Source organism: Mesoplodon densirostris, chromosome 4 (genome assembly GCF_025265405.1).
Source record: "Mesoplodon densirostris isolate mMesDen1 chromosome 4, mMesDen1 primary haplotype, whole genome shotgun sequence".
Lineage (NCBI taxonomy): Eukaryota > Metazoa > Chordata > Mammalia > Artiodactyla > Ziphiidae > Mesoplodon > Mesoplodon densirostris.
In genome coordinates this window covers 63,134,802-63,154,138 of record NC_082664.1, presented here as the reverse complement: position 1 = coordinate 63,154,138, position 19,337 = coordinate 63,134,802, and the positions used below count along the sequence as shown (strand labels likewise).

At 33.4% G+C, this 19,337-nt stretch overlaps 1 protein-coding gene across 7 annotated transcripts in view; it reads left to right on the top strand.

The window, feature by feature from the left end:
- MIPOL1 (mirror-image polydactyly 1) overlaps window positions 1-18,500 on the top strand; it is a 322,444-nt gene extending 303,944 nt beyond the window's left edge. For 2 of the 7 annotated variants that reach the window (XM_060098152.1, XM_060098158.1), the window contains exon 12: window positions 4,177-5,518. In XM_060098152.1, the coding sequence (XP_059954135.1) occupies window positions 4,177-4,243 (67 nt within the window). In that variant the 3' untranslated portion in view covers window positions 4,244-5,518. Of the gene's footprint in view, window positions 1-4,176; window positions 5,521-16,291; window positions 16,371-18,045 lie in introns of those variants that run through there. The other 5 variants (XM_060098155.1, XM_060098153.1, XM_060098154.1 and 2 more) reach the window with 4 other exon arrangements.
- Window positions 18,501-19,337: the final 837 nt, after the last annotated feature.

The window sequence follows — 19,337 nt, the reverse complement described above, 5'->3', positions numbered from 1 at the left end:
CTGGCACAAAAACAGAAGTATAGATCAATGGAACAGGATAGAAAGCCCAGAGAGAAACCCACATACATATGGTCACCTTATCTTTGATAAAAGAGGCAAGAATATACAGTGGAGAAAAAACAGCCTCTGAATAAGTGGTGCTGGGAAAACTGGACAGGTACATGTAAAAGTATGAGATTAGATCACTCCCTAACACCATACACAAAAATAAGCTCAAAATGGATTAAAGACCTAAGTGTAAGGCCAGACACTCTCAAACTCTTAGAGGAAAACAAAGGCAGAACACTCTATGACATAAATCACAGTAAGATCCTTTTTGACCCACCTCCTAGAGAAATGGAAATAAAAACAAAAATAAACAAATGGTTCCTAATGAAACTTAAAAGCTTTTGCACAGCAAAGGAAACCATAAACAAGACCAAAAGACAACCCTCAGAATGGGAGAAAATATTTGCAAGTGAAGCAACTGACAAAGGATTAATCTCCAAAATTTACAAGCAGCTCATGCAGCTCAATAGCAAAAAAACAAACAACCCAATCCAAAAATGGGCAGAAGACCTAAACAGACATTTCTCCAATGAAGACATACAGATTGCCAACAAACACATGAAAGGATGCTCAACATCACTAATCATTAAAGAAATGCAAATCAAAACTACAATGAGGTATCATCTCACACTGGTCAGAATGGCCATCATCAAAAAATCTACAAACAATAAATGCTGGAGAGGATGTGGAGAAAAGAGAACCCTCTTGTACTGTTGTTGGGAATGTAAATTGATACAGCCCCTACGGAGAACAGTGTGGAGATTCCTTAAAAAACTAAAAATAGACCTACCATATGACCCAGCAATCCCACTATTGGGCATATACCCTGAGAAAACCATAATGCAAAAAGAGTCATGTACCACAATGTTCATTGCAGCTCTATTTACAGTAGCCAAGACATGGAAGCAACCTAAGTGTCCATCGACAGATGAATGGATAAAGAAGATGTGGCACATATACACAATGGAATATTACTCAGCCATAAAAAGAAATGAAATTGAGTTATTTATAGTGAGGTGGATGGACCTAGAGTCTGTCATACAGAGTGAAGTAAGTTAGAAAGAGAAAAACAAATACCTTATACTAACACATATATGTGGAATCTAAAGGAAAAAAATGGTTCTGAAGAACCTACGGGCAGGACAGGAGTAAAGACTCAGATGTAGAGAGTGGACTTGAGGACACAGGGAGGGGGAAGGGTAAGCTGGGACAAAATGAGAGAGTGGCATGGACATATATACACTGCTAAATGTAAAATGGATGGCTAGTGGGTAGCAGCCACATAGCACAGAGAGATCAGTTCGGTGCTTTGTGACCACCTGGGGGGGTGGGATAGGGAGGTTGGTAGGGAGACGTAACAGGGAGGAGATATGCGGATATATGTTTATGTATAGCTCATTCACTTTGTTCTAAAGCAGAAAGTAACACACCATTTTAAAGCAATTATACTGTAATAAAGGTGTTAAAAAACAATACCCAATTTGACCTAAGTAGTAACTTGAGGAAACAGTTTAATGAAGCTATTAAGACAAATAATACATTAACCTATAATCTGAAATCTGAAACTTTCTAGTAACCAAAACTCTAGTGGAAGTAGCTTTGCAATAAGAACAGGGAAACCAGGCCATATTTCTTACTGTCTTATCTTAGGACGTTGTATGAGGGTTTCCTTGTCTGTGCTTCAGTTCGTCATTTAAAATAGAGAAATTGTAATCTTAGATCTAACCCTTTTCCTATTCATGAAGTTTGTGGGAAGCTATTGCTGAGTAACATGTAAAGCCATTTGGCCCTATTTTATTAAAGTATGTAATTTTTTAAAGGATGTTATTGATTTGTACAATAAAGAATAGCCTGCAGGCAGATCCTGCAAGGTGGTTCGACAGACAGACATACCTACCTTCCTGTCAGCACAGTCCATGTTTGGCAGGTGTAGTCCATTCCTTACAGGAAAGAATAGGTGCTTCATTGTGTTTCCAAAGTCAGTAAGCTTTTACAAAACTAAATAATTGACATTTTTCTCATTTCTGAGATCAAATTTTCATAAATCATTCAACCTGAATAAACTGAGAATGTGGTTGATCTAGTAATTTTTGAAATATAGTAAATGCATTGCAAAATGTGATATTTAAGTATTTCCTCCTAACCTCTTACCTTAGCAAGATGTATTAAGAGTTCTAAATGGAAAGATATCCTACTGTATGAAAAAGAAACTAAAGTGCGTCCATCTATAAAGGAGAAGGCAAAAGAAGCACAAAACAGGTTCATCTCAGTAATTTGGCATTCCGTTGATTCAGAATTCATAGTGATAATAACTGTGCAGAGTAGAGCTTACTGTTACATTATGAGGAAGTTTTTTTAATAGTGCAAATGATATTGTAGGGGAGGGATATATTTAACCAACTTGAAAGTAATATTTTCTAACTTTTTACAGTACATCCTGAGAAATTCTATTAGTGGCATATCAAGGTTTCTACTGGGAGTCATTTGTTAACAGTTAATTCAAGTTATTATCATATTTTACAGTACAGTTAAAATTTCATAATGACATTTTTCTTCCCCCCCCTCCACAATTCAACTTAGTGAAACTTTGTCCTAAAGGATCTATGTAATCCTATGAATCATAATATTCAGAGTGTATAAAATAGCACTAGTTTTTATCACTAGGGAAAGTCCAATTAATACAGACTTATCTGTGAATACAGTGAATTGTCCAGTAAATCTTCTAGTTCAAGTATTTGCATCACTAGCTTAAAGCTGGTTTAGTGGTTGTATATTACTTGTGTAAAATTTACATTTGAGAAATTTGTAGTAATAAATTTAAGCAAGATTTGCCTTTTTACTCTAAGATCATTACTACATTTCTCAAGGCAAAGATATTTTTATGCACTGAATTATTTGTTTCATATTCCCGTTTTCTATTAACAGAAGTCTTGATATATGCAGAATCATCCAATAAACTTGAGCTGTTTTCAGTGTTGCATGCATATAATTAGTCCATCTAAACCAGTGTGTATGACGCTAAGAATACCCTCATTCCTTTAGTGTCTAGCTCTGTGCTGTGTTTATTTGCAAAGGACCCTCATGCATGGGTCCATATAAATGAGGCAAGCTGGAGCAGACTAGACTGTGTCACTCACCAGTCTTTGAGGAGGGAGCTTTGTGTATATGAAAACTGCTGGGTGTAATTTTCACTTATAAAGAAGATTTCTGTGTTTGTAACACCAAGCAGGATTTTTTGTTGAGGTTTTATGCTTACGGTAAAGAAAATAATAAGGAAAAACATCAATTAATGATCTGATTCCATCATCTTTTGTCAAGCAAAACTCTCACTCATTCAGTGAATGTGATTTCCCTCCCATAGAGTAGTCTAAGAACCTACACAATGACTTCTGAATTTTTGACTCTATTTTCAGTATAATTGGTGAGTTTTTAATCAACTGAAAAATCACTTACCTTTGACTCAGAAGCATATATAGTCATTGCTAGCCTATTTATATTACTCAGGAATAGAAACTTTTAAAATGTAGTACAGAAAGTCTGGTTTTATTAGCATCAAATCATTTTTATACATTTAAGTTATATTCATACCATTGAGATATCAAGTTTTTCCAACCTAGCCACCTAATACCTGGCTTTAAACAGAAGAAATTTCATGCATAACAGTTGTACAGTATACCAATATGTTACTTATTTAGCTAGGTAACAGATCTAAGGCTGATAGTATTTATGTATTGAAATAGGTACTCTTGGTGAAAATCAGTTTGAAACTGCTCTACGTTTAATATGCCATCTTGTCATTGCATAGTAATGATTTCATTCATAACCGTAATGCAAGTAGGTAAATGTATTAAAATTAGTATCTTAGATTTTTCATGTAGCCTCTAATGCTGACATAATCTGAAGATCTGGATTAAAGTTTGTGTTTTTGCTGTCTTTTTAACCTCAAATACTTGGCACTCTGTACCCGTGTCTCTCACTTACAGTAATGCTTTGTTTCTTAACATGACTACCAAGAGTGCTTGGTCACAGGCAAATACTGTCCTTTTTCAGCCAAAACATTCCTGACAATAATTGCACTTTTTATAATCATTTTTTTCCCTCCTGCCCCCCCCCCTGCCCCCAACTTAGGTTGGAAAGGCTGGTGGACGTCCTGAGGAAGAAGGTTGGAACAGGGACCATGAGGACAGTGATCTGACTGAGAAAAAAACGACAGTCTGGGGAAGCAATCACATCTGGTGACCAGGCTGCTTCATTCAACACTGTGTAAACACTAAAGCCTTAACTTAGCAAACAGTTGTTAGAAGTGGGACACTCCAACCACATTCCAAGCTGAGATAAAATCAAATCACAAATGTTTAACCACTTTGCTGCTGACTTGAGTTATTTATCCAAATGTATTAACTACAGACTTTTACCAATGGGTAGCTATAAAGTTGCAGCTTATTTTGTAACTATTTTATATCTCACTGTATTTAATATAAATATTTTTGCTGAAAGACCATTATAGAAACATAGTAAAGTTGGTCAGGATCATATCTTCACATATGGCCCTTTCTGAATCAAAATACAGCAAAGTAAATATTGCCTAAACCTTAATCCACTGTGTTAGGTCAAAACTTCAAATACATACATTTTTCAATGTAGAGTTTATTTCTTAACCAATGAGAGAAGCACATACATAAGAGTGTATAGTCTTCCTTCAATGCATGCATGTAATCTTTGTTAGTTTTAAAGAATATTAAGTATAGATACCAAGAATCAAATGTATAATTTGCCTTAATAAGAGTTTGGTATATTAAAATTACATTAATCAAGGCATGATTTTTCTTTCACTACAAATAATGCATACTATTTTCAATAAAAAGAGGGTATTGTTAATGTGTACTTATAAATTCATGGTGTCAATATTTTTTTAATGTTGGGTCTGAATAATGATCTAAACTCTATTTAAGCTGTAGAAATTGCCAAGTCTGTTTAATAGGCTGGGATACTTTTGGCTTGAAAATTAGCATATGCCAGAATGATGCTAAAAGGCAAGAGGCCATCAAACATATTAAGTATTCTTTTTTATTATCTTTATTTAGATTATCATTTGAATTTTTGTAATGGAGGAGGGGAATCTAATATATAATATACAAAAAAATTATAATTAAAAATATAAAGCCTTGGGGAAAAAAGTAAACCTGCAATTTGGTTCAGGATACCTACTTTTTTTTAATTTAAGGGATAATTTAAAATAATTACATCATGGAAGTCACTTCTAATCATATGGAATCATGAATAAAACTAAGATTCATGTATATGGCTATAGGAAAAAAAATTTTTTTTTAGATTGAATAGATGAGAAGCTGATAGAAAATAAATATGAGCGGAGCAGGATGAAATTGACAAGTAGAGATGGAATTAGTGAAAATTTTGTAGATAAGTGAAAAGTTTTCTAAGTCCATACAATTTTTTAATTTATCTTTAAGATTGAACTAAATCTACCTTTGCCTATTTTCAGGACAAGTACAGAATAATTTATTACATACACCATTGGAGATTATGCCTTTGAATGCCTTTGAACTTTTTTTACTCTATGATAAAGGTGCTTTATCATAGGGTAACAAAAGAATCATGATGCAAACAAGCTCTGTTTCTTTCTTATTAAATCCATTGAATTAACTGATAGAATCATCCCACTGAATTCAAATTTAGAATTTACTCATGTTGCCTACTTAAAAATTTTTTTTAACTATGAGAATTAGAAAATAAGGAACTATAGGGGTTAAAAATAAACTAACTGGATTTACTCTACAGTCCTAAAGAGAATTATAGCCTCTCACAAACCAGTGACTATATAACTATACAAATTTGGAATAATTTGGTCATGCGTATAGTCTTCTCTCTGAGCTCTAACTGAAACATGTAACAGCTCCCTATGTGAAGGAAGAGCACCTTTCAAGTCATGCGGGTAAGTAAAAAGAAACAGTTCTTGTCACAAAATAGTCCATTCCTGAATCTTCTTCAAATAAACCACAAGTAAACTTGAATTTTCAGATATTCCTGAAGAACAGACAAACCTTTATTGAGTTATTTTGCTTGAGGTTTTATAAAACACAAAGTGTAGAATAAAGTCATTTTATAATTTCCAAACATCTCTTTCTATAACTATACAATCAGATTAGCACAACTAGTTCCTATAATCAATATCCAGAACTGTTATAGAATTTGATATTATAACGTTAAATTTACAAAACAATTCTGACATCTACTATTGCTCAGTGTAGGTAATCTCCCCCAATTACCACTTCCCCTTGAAAATGAGTTGTCTACCAAATTACAAATGCTTCAAGTAGTCTTTTTTTGGGGGGCGGGGAGGGTTGTATGGAGGAATAAGCTTACCCGCTGAAGATCAGTTCTTTACATATTCAATTATAATGCAACATCTGAAGTATTCCACCACTGCCCAGAGAGGTTGCTTTGAGTTTACTTTAAACATCAAATCTAATTCCTATAGTAACATGAGAATTTACTTTCCCTTGTAAAAAATAAGTAGTTCAGAGGAAAAGCAGAAAAGATCATATAAACGTGTATCACTCGATGATTTACAAAGTCCTTTCCCATCTGTATTTTTATTTGATCCTATCAACAATCATATAATAATAATATATATATCAACCACGTAATAATGATAATGATGATAGTAATTCTAGAAGTAGTAGTAGTACATTTTGCAAGCAAGGAAACACTCTCAGCGGGGCTAGGAATTTGCCAAGGACTGACTAGGACTTACAGCTGAGGTCTTAAGACTAAACTCCATGCAACCGTAGGTCTCCAGACCTTTCATTAAAAAAAAATTAAAAATCAAAGATTTTAACTCCTGCAATTTATTTTATTATTGTACCATTTCTTTTATACATATATGTGTGAGTTTTCTACACATTTCTTTCAATGAAGTACTATAATATGAGCTGCATATGCAAATAGCATCCCATTATTACTACCTCTCTATAGTGTTAATAGTGGCAGCCTTAGCCTTAGCCTTCACTAATTAGGAATATTGTGACAATTCATTGTTGATAAAAAATAGCCTGAGTTGCTTATAAGCAAAGCCTAAGCAGTTATAGCGAAGTTATTAGTTAATTATTAATATGTGAGACATTTTCATTCTACTTTTATAAATAAGCCATTATGTTAAAATTATTTAAAATATTTTTCTTTTTTCAGTGAGAAAGTTGATCCTTTGTATATTTCAGTATTCAAATAAACTGATAAATCTTATCTGGTCACTCACCAATAGAATTAGTTTATTGCACAAAAAAAGTTAGAATATTAAAAATTTATAGTTTTAATATTGAATAAAGTTGCATAAAAAACCATTTTATAGATAGTATATTTTTTAAGATAATTATTGAAGTGTCTGTCTTTAAATACTCATGATTAGTGAGGCATTATAATGATAAAATAGCCATGGCCTATACATTTGTCTTCTGGCATAAGGTTTGTATAGACCCCAAATTTTTCACAAGACATTATTGTGTTGTTGATAACTACTATTTTCAGCTAACCTGTCTATCTATTCGTATTGATATATATAGAGATATATAAATACACAGACACATATACACACTAATACATTTGTCTTTCTAAAAAATTGATTTATAAGTCAATTGTTAGGCTTCAGTGGTTTCAGCATTTTGTTCATCTTTTATTACAAATGCATGTGGTTTCTGAGGCTTTTAAATAAATACATGAAATGGTTGAAAGATTTATATTGCTCATGCTTAGCTAAATATATCACCTCTAGAAAAGATGTGGTTTATTTTGGCAGTGTTTTAAAAACTCAAATATTTTAAACATTTGTTAAGTTGGAGCTTGCACATTTGAACTAGTAGCATACGTTCCAGAATAGCATCTCAAGTTACCAAATTTTTTGTAATCCTTTTACTAGAATAACTTTTTTTGAAAAGGTTTTCTTTTCTTTTTTATTATGTACTTTAAATTTATAAAGGTTGAAGTTCTTTTTAATGTAGGATTTCATAAATAGAATTGGACAATGATAAATATATATTTTTAAGAAATATTAAAATATTGTGTCCTATTGATATTTCTTTGCAGAAATCTTAATATACTTAATATACTTATTTTTAATGTTTATTGTGTATTGTTTTCTAATGTATATTGTTTTCTAAATATAGTTTTGGAGAATGCTTGTACTTTGGAAGCCACCAGTTTCTTGACTATCAGATTATTAACAAAGGGGCATTTTAATGCACAAACTCAGGTATCTGAAATATATATTTACTTTTTAGTCATATAAACTCTCTACTGCAAATCCTATACATTTCAATGCAATTATTATACATTTGATCAAACTTATAAGTGTTCAGTCCTGAAGACACTGTACTAAATATGCCTATAAAATATACTGCAATAAGGAAACAGATTAAGTTCACTGTCAAACTGTGTCTGACTTTCTTGACAAGTTTAATGAAGATAAAATTCATTATGAACAAATTTATTAGGTACCTTACTACTTGCAGTAGTAAAATATTAAAGAGAAATCGTATTTTTGGTAAACATGGTTAAAAAGAACCTAAGAAGGGAAATCAAATTCTCTTAATTAAAAAATAGTAGACTGATTCAAATCTACTACAAAGCACCTCTACTAATTTTGGAATTTGTATGTGGAATTTTGCAGTAACCAATAGCTGAAATCTAAAAACATTGCTTCTGTTGTGTTTGATTATTCAATCAAGATGAGGTAAATATAAACAGACTATGTAACACTCTATCACCTGTAGTGAACTTAGAATTTAAAGCCTATACATGGCTAAAAGAGGACCAGGGTTGGGTGGGCAGTAGGAATTGTTGGGGTAAAGTTTCTATAAACTGGTAATATCTAAACTGTCATATTACTGTGTAAAAAAGTTGTCTCACCATGTATGGCCTTTAGGATATTGTCATACATTTTACTTCTACATAGGTATACAGTAATAATTTTGTTATTGTTTTTGCTTTAAACAATCAACTATTTTTTAAGGTGATTTAAAAAGTAAGAGCAACCTTATTTTATATTTACCCATGTATTTACCATTTCTGGTGCTCTTCTTTATGTAGATCCAAGTTTCCACCTGTTACCATTTTCTTTCTTCCTGAAGTATTTATCTCTTATACAATGCAGGGCCATAAGTAATGAATTCTTTCAGCTTTTGTATGTTTGAAAATCTCTATCTCTCTTTTTTTTTTTTTTTTTGGTGCCTTCATTTTGTGAAAAAGAAAAGTTTTTTGCTGGCTATAGAATTCTAGGTTAACTTTTTGAAAAATATTTTCAGATGTTGCTCTACTGTTTCTGGCTTGCTTTGTTCCTGCTGTCATTTTTATTTTCGTTCTCTATACATACATCCTCTGGCTGCTTTAAGGGTTTTCCCTTCATCACTTTTTTAGCCAATTTAATTGTGATGTGTTATAAATTTCTGCATGCTTCTGTGCTTATGATTTGTTGAACTTCCTGTACCATGGGTTTATAATCTTTACAATTTTTTAAAATTTTGGCTATTATTTTTTTCAATATTTTTTGTCCTCAAACTCTTTCCTCTTTCCTTTCTTCTGGAACTGCTATTTAATATATATTAGGCCCCTTGAGATTGTCCTACAGCTTATTCATTCTTTGTTCATTTTGGGGAGGGTCTCTTTTTCCTCTGGGTGTTTTATTTTGGATAGTTTCTATTGTTTTGTCTTTAAATTTACCAGACTTTTCTTTTGCAGTGTCTAATGTGCTCTTCTTAATCCCATCCAGAGCCTTTTTCTTCACAGACATATTTTTCATCTCTAAAAGTGAAAATTGGGGCTTTTTAATGTCTTTCATCTCTCTCCTTAATTTTTTCATGCTTTACCTTATCTTCTGGAATATAAAAAATATAGTCATAAGAACTGTTTTAATGTCCTTGTCTGTTAATTCTATTATCTGTTCTATTTCCAAGTCTGTTTCTGTTGATTTCTTTATCATGAATTATATTTTTTTAGTTGAAGTATAGTTGATTTATAATATTATATTAGTTTCAGGTGTACAACATAGTGGTTCAATATTTTATAGCTCATACTCCATTTAAAGTTATTACAAAATAATGACTGTTTCCCTGTGCTGTGCAATCATGACTTGTATTTTTCTGCTTTGTATGCCTGGTAACTTTTTTTGGATGCCAGTCATTGTGAATTTTAACTTGTTGGGTGTTAGATATTTTTGTTTCTCATTGAAAACTTGCAAACTTTCTTCAGGGATACAGTTACATTATTTGGAAACAGTTTTGAGACACAGAGAGAGACACAGAGATGCAGAGAGAGGGAGAGACACAGAGAGAAAGGCACAAAGAGAGAGACGAGAGAGAGAGAGGTTCAGTAGGTGGGACCAGAGCACCTTTAGTCTAGGGCTGATTCCCCCCACAGCTCAGGCAATCGCCCTCTGAATACCTGATGCCCTGTGCAGTAGGAGTTTTCTCTGCTCTGACTGGTCATAACCATGTGTGAGTTTTGGTTATTGTTCTGCCTACACCTTTCTGGCGGTTCTTACCTTAGCCTTGGTAGTTTACTTACACATGTATGCTTGTCCATATTCAGAGGAAGACTCAAGGAATGCTCTGTAGCTCTCCAGAGCTCACTCGCTCTCTCACTCTCTTTCTGTGCAGCAATTTTTGTTCCAGAATTCCCCTCTCCAGTACTCTGACTGCAAATTCTAACCACCTTGGCCTCCCCAAATTCTCAACTCTTATGTTCTCGACTCAGGGAAGCTGTCAGCTCTGTTTTGTTCCCCCTCCTATACTCTGTAAACTTGCCATATGATAAACTGGGGTAATCTTAGGACTCCATTTCTTTCCCTTCTCTCTGGGAACACTATCCTGTGCTGCCTGTTGTCCAAAGTACAAAAACATTGATTCATGTATTCCCGCTGTTGTTTTTGTTGTTGTTGCTTTGGTTTTGGTGGGTTTTTTGTTTGTTTGTTTGGTTGGTTGGTTGGTTTTTTAAGGTGGGGAGGGTAAATGTGGTCCCTGTTATTCCATCATGGCCAAAAGTATAACTTCTCCTATAACTCTTTTAAAATGTTATCTTCTTAATGTCTAGCTTCCTTCTCCCCTGTTGAGAAATCAGCTGTCAGTCTTAATGTTCTTTTCCTGAAAGTAAAATCTCTGTTTTCTCTGATTGCTTTTTAGATCTTTTTCGTTGTTGGGTTTTGGGGGTTGTTTTGTTTTGTTTCATTTTGTTTGGCAGTTTTATTTTGTGCTTAGATGTGAAGTTCTTTGCTTGAGTTCATAGACCTGTTAAATCTCTGACTTCATATCGTTTGTCAGTTTTAGGAAATCTTTGCTCAGTATCTTTCTCCCCCTCCTTCTGTGACTCCAATTACATATTTTTTATATTTTTTTTCACTGTGTTCCCATATATCTCTTCTGTATTTTCCTTTTTTTTCTCTATGTGCATTAGTTTTGAATTTTCAAAATTACCTGTCTTTTATTTCACTAATCCTGTCTTCTGCTGTTAAAGCCAACTATTCAATTCTTAATTTCAGTTTCTGTATTTTTTAATTCTACAGTCTCCTCTTGATGTTTTTGGTACATTTCAATTCTCTGGTGAAATACTCATCTTTCTAAATATATTGTCTCCCCTTTGCTTATAACTATAAGAAACTATAGTAACTTAGTTACTATAAAATAGTACTTAAAAATCCATGTCTGCCAACTCCAATATCTGAATCACCCATGGGTCTTGCTCTATTGTCTGTTTTGTTTCTAGGTGCCTAGATGCATGGTCCTGTCTCTTGGCATGCCTATCAATTGTTGATTTACCGTAAGACATTCTGATCCTCCAGGTGATTTTGTTTTCCACCAGAGAGGGCTTAGCCTTTCCTCTATTGGAAAGATTGAGTGGAAGCTAATCACCTTAATCCAGTCAGGTATGCTGAGTTGAAGCTGGGTTGCAGTTTGAGTGAGGCTGTTTTCTCTGGTTTGCCTCTTTTCCTATGGGGTAGCTCACTAGGCTTTCAACAGTGAAGGTAATATCTTCACTCCAGTCCTTTTAGATATTCTCATCTGAGCTTTTTTAACCTCCCACTTAGGACAGCCCAGAATTTGCCAAATACTTTGCAGGGGAAACTAGGCATGTGTTTCGGGCCCCTTTGGTTCTCCTGGTCTGTCGCTCCAGCCCTGAAAGATTGCCAAAAGCTCTGCTGGTTTCCCTGTCCCTAGCAGCAGTCTTCTGCCAGGACGAACCCAGAGCCAGCAAATGCCTTCAGGGGAAGAGCGGCTGCAGACCATCAGTTTACCTCTCAGTTCTCTCTTCTCTGGAATCTTAGTTCCTCTAGTTTTCTTTGTTTCAGCCCCTCTCTGATACTTTTAAACAAATATGGTATGTATTTTGTCCAGCTTTACTAGTTGTTCCTTGGCAGGAGCGTTGGTCTGCCATGAACGACTCTGTTCTGTCTGAGAGCAGAATTCCAGTGAGTTTTTAATTTCTGTTATTATATTTTTCATTTCAGGAAGTTACATTTTGTTCATTCCCAACTCCATTTGATCATTTTTGTTGTCTCGTTTCTATCTCATATTTTCAACCCCTTTTTAATTTTCTTATACGTTTTAAATGTGCTTATTCTATACTTCTGATTATTTTAAAATCTCAAGTATTTACTGCTCCAGTTTTGAGATTATTTCTGCTAGCTACATTTATCTTGCCTTGTTTCTTTAGATGTTTACTGATTCATGAATGTGAGCTTATATGTCTTAGGATTAGTCTCTGTGGGTCTTTTCAGTCCTGAGTTGAAGGTGGGTTCCTTCATAGAGGCTTTGCATTTGCTTCTGCCTGGGAACATGTACAGGCCTTAGCACACTTTAAAATCCTAATTTGAATTTTATTGGGCCACTTAAGTAATAATCTGGGATGAAAATCCACATGAGGGCTAGCTTGTGTTTATAAAATTCATAAGGGGAATTTTTTTTCTATCCTCCATTCATAGTCTAAGATTTCTCTTCGTGGGTGGGCCCTGGACTTTGTCCCCTAGCCCCTACTCCATTAGGAGGCCATGAAAACCAAAGCTCAACTTCACCTCTATCATAAGTCAAATGCTCTCAAGGTAAAAACCGCCCTTTATGCTTCACATACCTTTAAGGGTTCCCAGTTTAACTCAGGTTTTGGCCTCTCAGTATTCATTAGCAACTTGCCAACATAATGATGCATTTGAGGAGATGTTTATAATTTTCTGTCCAACATTTTTAGTTGCTCACTGTGGGAGGTTCCAGGTCCATCATGGTAGGAAACTCTAGTCAGGGCTGAATGTTATTAAATTTACACACACACACAGAGGTATAATTATACTACTAATAAAATGTTCTGAATTTAGTATCACTTGTATACATGATTAAAATGAGTAGGTAATAAATTTACCTTCCAGGATCCATAATTGCAGCTCTTTGTCCCCACCAGGAACTACAAGCAGTTTTTCATTAGAGAAAAGAAAATGATTGAATAATCCAAATTAGCCTGGGCAAGAAAACTAACAGCTGCCTAAAATGAAATGTTTGAGTTATGAGCCATGTGCCACTTTGGTTTATCTGCAGCCAAAAGGTTCAGAATCCTTATTCAATTAACCATGTTGTTTGGGAGGGACTGGTTGCCCTGAATAAGAGCTGCCTGGTGATGAGTAAGAGGTATCCGTGACACACAAGTTCAGACCTTGCAACTCTGTTTGTGTTGTTTGAACTTTCTTCTCTGTTGTAGCTAGGGATCCAGCATGGAATTTAAACATTTGTATGGTAACTCCATTCCTTCAGCCATTGTGTTGTTAAGCTCTAGCTAACGAACTTTTAACACTGGTTCCATGTAAGGTAAGACTTAGAAAACAGCAGCAATCAACAATTTCTGGCTTTATAAATAAAACCATTATGTTTTTCGGAAAGTAAGATGCTCCTGCCTGTCTATTCCAACTGATCCCCTCAATAGTAGCGCTCATAACATGTATGAAAAATAAAGAAATAAACCAAGGTAGCACCTAAGAAAGCTTAAATTAAGAAGTGGCTTTTATTTCAAAAAATCACACCTACTGTAACGAAACTTCAAAATGTATACTTGTTTTAAAACTTAGGAGCTTTGCATAAAATAGAGAAACCAAAATTACGTAATATTTGAAAAGGTAAGAGCTGCCAAATGCACCAGTCAAATATACTTTGTCTCACGTGGACTTTTCTTCCATGCCAACAGTTTTTGTTGCTTAGGGAGATCCTCCTGATAATGTCACAAAGAATGTTTCTCAAACCCGTATAGATTATGTACACAATGGCTTTTTAAAGACAAATTTGATTTTAAATCTCTAAGCTTCGTTTTGCTTCTGAACATACTGTTTTGAAACAAAAACCAGGTGACTAAAAGGAGACTGAATTTTTTTCCCCAACTTGTTTATAAACAAGTCCTGAAGATAATTCTGGAGGAGAAAATTCAAATATAGTTTGAACAGTGATATACTAATTTGACATAAAATGTCTCAGTGTTATTGCTCTGAAGAATTACTCTTTACTTGAATGTGTACACTGATTACTAATGTCTTACATCATATTCTTACCACTTTACAAAATTAGATTTGCTTTTTGCATCTTATTTTCTTAAATTATGGTCATACTATGAAGAGTAATTGTATACTTTTATTTAGGTGACATAGAGGAATGTGAATATGTAATCTCGTTTGTCAAATAAGAAAAACTTGAAATCAGTTTCCTTTCAATTAAGACCTCAATCATGTCTTATAATCACTTTATTTCTTCTTTTATAAAAATTGCAACAACTTTTTCAAGAATTATAGCTACCTTGTGGACTGTAAGTTTAAATATTGCAGATATTATTGTCTTTAAGTTGCAATAAGACAAACAGTGGCTTTATCATTTCTAGAATCAAAGAATGAAGAGTTCCTGTGTGCATGTTTTCTGGGCCCATTTTGGAATTTTCTAAAAGAACCAATTGCCCAAATCATACATCGAGGTTCTGATATGTTAGTTTGTTTTTCTGTGGATGGCAAGAATATTAATAAAAGTGATTCATTCATACTAATACCTTAGACCCTATGCTACTCCCCATTTCAGTTCCTAGTCTATACTTTTATTGTTTAATTCATTTGCCATTTTTAATCCTCTGTCATATTCACCTTCATGAGTTTAAATCCAATTCATCCTTCAAGAACACTTTTATACCACCTCCTAACATGAAGCTTTCCCTAATTCCCCACCTCCACCCCACCACCAAGTAGAAGTTAATCTCTACTCTGTAAGATTTATAGCCCTTCCTTCATCTCTATTAGGGCAGTTATTAAGTTCCCTGTTGTTTCATTATTCCTGTACTATCTCCCATTAGCATGCAGCTTCTGGAGGTCAGAAATTCAGTCTTGTTCATATTTCTTTGCACAGGTAGATACTTAATGAATGATCATTAATGATGAAACCTAAAATTTCAAACCATATTTTTCTGTGTAATCTGTCTTTCTAAAAAATATATGACACTGAAGATTAAGATTTGAGTATCCTTTTTTAAAATAGTGGTATTAAAATATACTATTATGTCAAATTATCTAGCACCTGGCACATTACCAGGTGAAACATTGAGTTTACCTGAAGACTTTAACTTTTAATTGTAATCAATTTAAAGTGAAGAGTTTTGGGGTTGGGGGAGGGGGTAATATGTTTGATTTGATTCGGTTTGTTATTTTAATCAGAATTTCTTGTGTTTCTGTTAAATTTTTGTCCCATACAGTCCATAGTTTGAAATTTCACTCCATGATGAAGTGAAGATGTGGTTTTGTTGTCTTGGAAAGTTTACCCCAAATTTCCAGACCACAAGAGAGGTCATTTAAATCTTTATTAAACAACAGTAATAACTAAATTGCTTTCTGGAACCAAGTATGTCAAAATTCAAAGAAAGGGAGAAGGCAAGCAATGTATAAACCAGTGGGCATGTTTGGATGCTTTCTGATAATGCTACAATCCACTTTAAATCATGATTTCAAATTCAGTAATTCCTTATTTCCTAAAAGTAACCAAAGTCTTCTGAATTCCGATTATTTTGATAAGCTTTCTTGAGATTTTATTTTCTGGTTCTTTATTATTCTTTCAATACCTAAGCCCTATTCTAAGATACTTGAGGGCAAAAATAAATTGTGTATGAACATTACCCACCAAGCTACAGCTTCAAAAATTAATATTTAGTTACTAATTTTATTTTATCTCTATTTTAGTCTCCACCAATTTTCATCATACACCTTGCTGAAGGAAGATTCTACAGCTTAAAAATGACTACCATTCTTCAATAAATAGGTCAGTAGTATCAAAGGCTTTTTGAAACACTTAAGCATAGAATATTCACTGCACTTTACTTGTGTGACCATGACATTAACACACTGAAAACCTTTTAAGTTCCCCAAAGAAGACTTTCTTCTTATACATCTTTCCTAGCTGTGTCTAATCAAATTATGTTTTTCAAGATAGTATGTCCTTTTCTGAAATTACTTCTAGTATGTGCCTCACACACAAAGTTAACTATCTTGGTTATAATTGACTGCCAGCAGAAAGACTCACTTTTGATAACAGTATTTTGTTAGTGATTTTCTAGGACATACATCTTCTTTCCTCATCAAGAAATAGTAAACCCAAACTACCAACATTGTTTCCCATGTCGAAAGATTAAAATTATCTTAATGAATAGTGCTCAAATGCTGGCACATGGCCAAATGAATAATCTTTGTCTTAAAGTAGCAAAAAGTGTAAGACACTACCTATGTTAAGACTTGATTTTCTTTAAATTCATCAGACAATAAGTGAAAATGCTATAGATTCTTAGCTTTCGTCTTGAACATCTGAAGTTCTCTTAGGTAGTAATTTTTTACTTAGATGTATATCTTTAATCCTAGGATCTCCCATCTCTTTGAAACCAGTTAATTAAAATAGATAATCACCTTATAGAACTTTCACATTAGGGTAAAATGAGAAAAAAAGGAATTGAGTAACTTTCATATACGACATAAGCAGGCATTTTCAGAGCTCAAAGTACAAATGTGCGTCCATTCCTAAGCTCCTGCTTCCCCGTTTCTGTTAAGAGCTGAAACTTGTGCCACCATGGTTAATGTTTTGACAGATTTTATCATAAACCTTGCTGTTGTAAATTTGCCTTGAGCCAAAATTTAACATGTTGTAAGCTCAGAAACAGTTTTTGCTGTTAGTCATGAGAAACGGAAATAAATCAATTATGCTCTTTTGAATGATAGGAGTAGAGAGTTTAACTCTAAAATTACACGTGACTTGAAATTTGAGAGAAATTCTCATTTTTTATGTCCACAACCTCTCAACTGTCAAGCATACATAACACATAAACATACATAAACACTTTTGTGACTCTCACAAGGGAGAATATACCAAAGGAAATCATGTGGCTTTAATATGCTCACTAAATTTCATCACCAAAATATAATCCCTAATTTTTTAAAATGAAAATGTCCTTTGCCTTATTATATGGAGTCAAAAATTTAAGCCCTCAACATGTGATTGATTCAAAAACTATGAAGTAGCTACTTTGTTTCCAAATAATTTATCAGAATGCACTTCAGTTAGACCCTGTCTTATGGTGTCTGTCATCTATAACTACTTAGAGTATTTTATTAAACTTTAACTCCCAATCATTGCTATTCCTAACAGCCTGCAGATCTAGATATTTTTTCTCCCTAAAACATCTTCAATGACCATGACCATTAATAGTTACTCATAAATGCATTTGGACACAGGCTAAATCATAACACATCAGTGAAGAAAAAAAAAATGAGTTGTAACCCAGTCTTTACCCTAGAATAAATCAAATCAACAAATATTTATTGAATGTCTACTATGTGCAAATAGCCCTGGACTGGTCAGCTTTTAAAAAGCCATCCAACTTTTCACATTGACAAATCAAAGCATTATTATTTTCAAGTACTGCAGAAGCTGCTTCCATGTCCTTTAGGTGACAAAGCCTCTGAAGACCCTGCAGTTACTTAGGATAAAGAAAGACAAGGAAGAGAAAGCTAATTCACAACTGAAAAAAGAAGAAAGAATAACCTAAAATATCACCAGCAGATTGCATCATATATGTGTGTGTGTGTGTGAGCTTATGTGTATGAGCATATATTATATATGTGTGTATATTTATATACACATATACACACAAAGAGAAGAATGAGTGAGTTTGAAAAAAATAATCTTTGTTAAGGTGACATAAGAATTGACATTTATATTTGAGTCCAGAGCTTTGCTTTAAAAATGGCTTAATGTCTTAAAAAGGAACGAAATTGGGTCATTTGTAGAGACGTGGATGGGCCTGGAGACTGTCATACAGAGTGAAGTAAGTCAGAGAAAAACAAATATCGTATATTAACGCATATATGTGGAATCTAGAAAAATGGTACAGATGAACCAGTTTGCAAGGCAGAAATAGAGATACAGATGTAGAGAACAAACGTATGGATACCAAGGGAGGGGGATGGGGTGGGATGAATTGGGAGATTGGGATTGACATATATACAGTAATATGTATAAAATAATAAGAACCTGCTGTATAAAATAAATAAATAAATAAAATTTTTAAAAAATAGGCTTAATATTTTGGCCAGTGTTAAGTAAGTTCTGTGGTACTAAAAAACCAAATATATCATAGTATAACAGATTACTCAACTTGGCCCCCAGATTCTAAAACCTAGCTTTCCCTAAAGTCTGTTAAGAGATGTCTTCATCAATCAACAGATTTATAATAGAAGAAGTGACTTCTACAATGTTACTATAAAAAATTATGATAGAAGCCTAAATAAGTAGTTAATTTTATCATAAATAAGAGAAGCTACTTAAAAGCGCATTTTAAAGATTCTAATTTTTATTAGAAGCTAAATAAATCCATCAGTAAGAGACAAAACTTGTATACTTTATTATACTACATTATATATTATACTGTACTCTTTTATACTATATATTATACTATATTTTATGCTACAATGGTCTATGCATTTCATTTTACTAATCTGTAAAAGATAAAATAATACACTATCTACCCACATCAAATAATTAAATGTGTTTCCTTAGTGAAGTATAAAAGGGAGGCTGTCAACAGTTTGCAGTTTTACCAAATAGAATTAATCCTGGTTACTTTGCACAGAAGGTGTGTGTGTATATATATATATTATATATATATATATATTTTATATATATATATATATAATATATATATATACATATATATATATGACTGATGATATTGTCATTGAC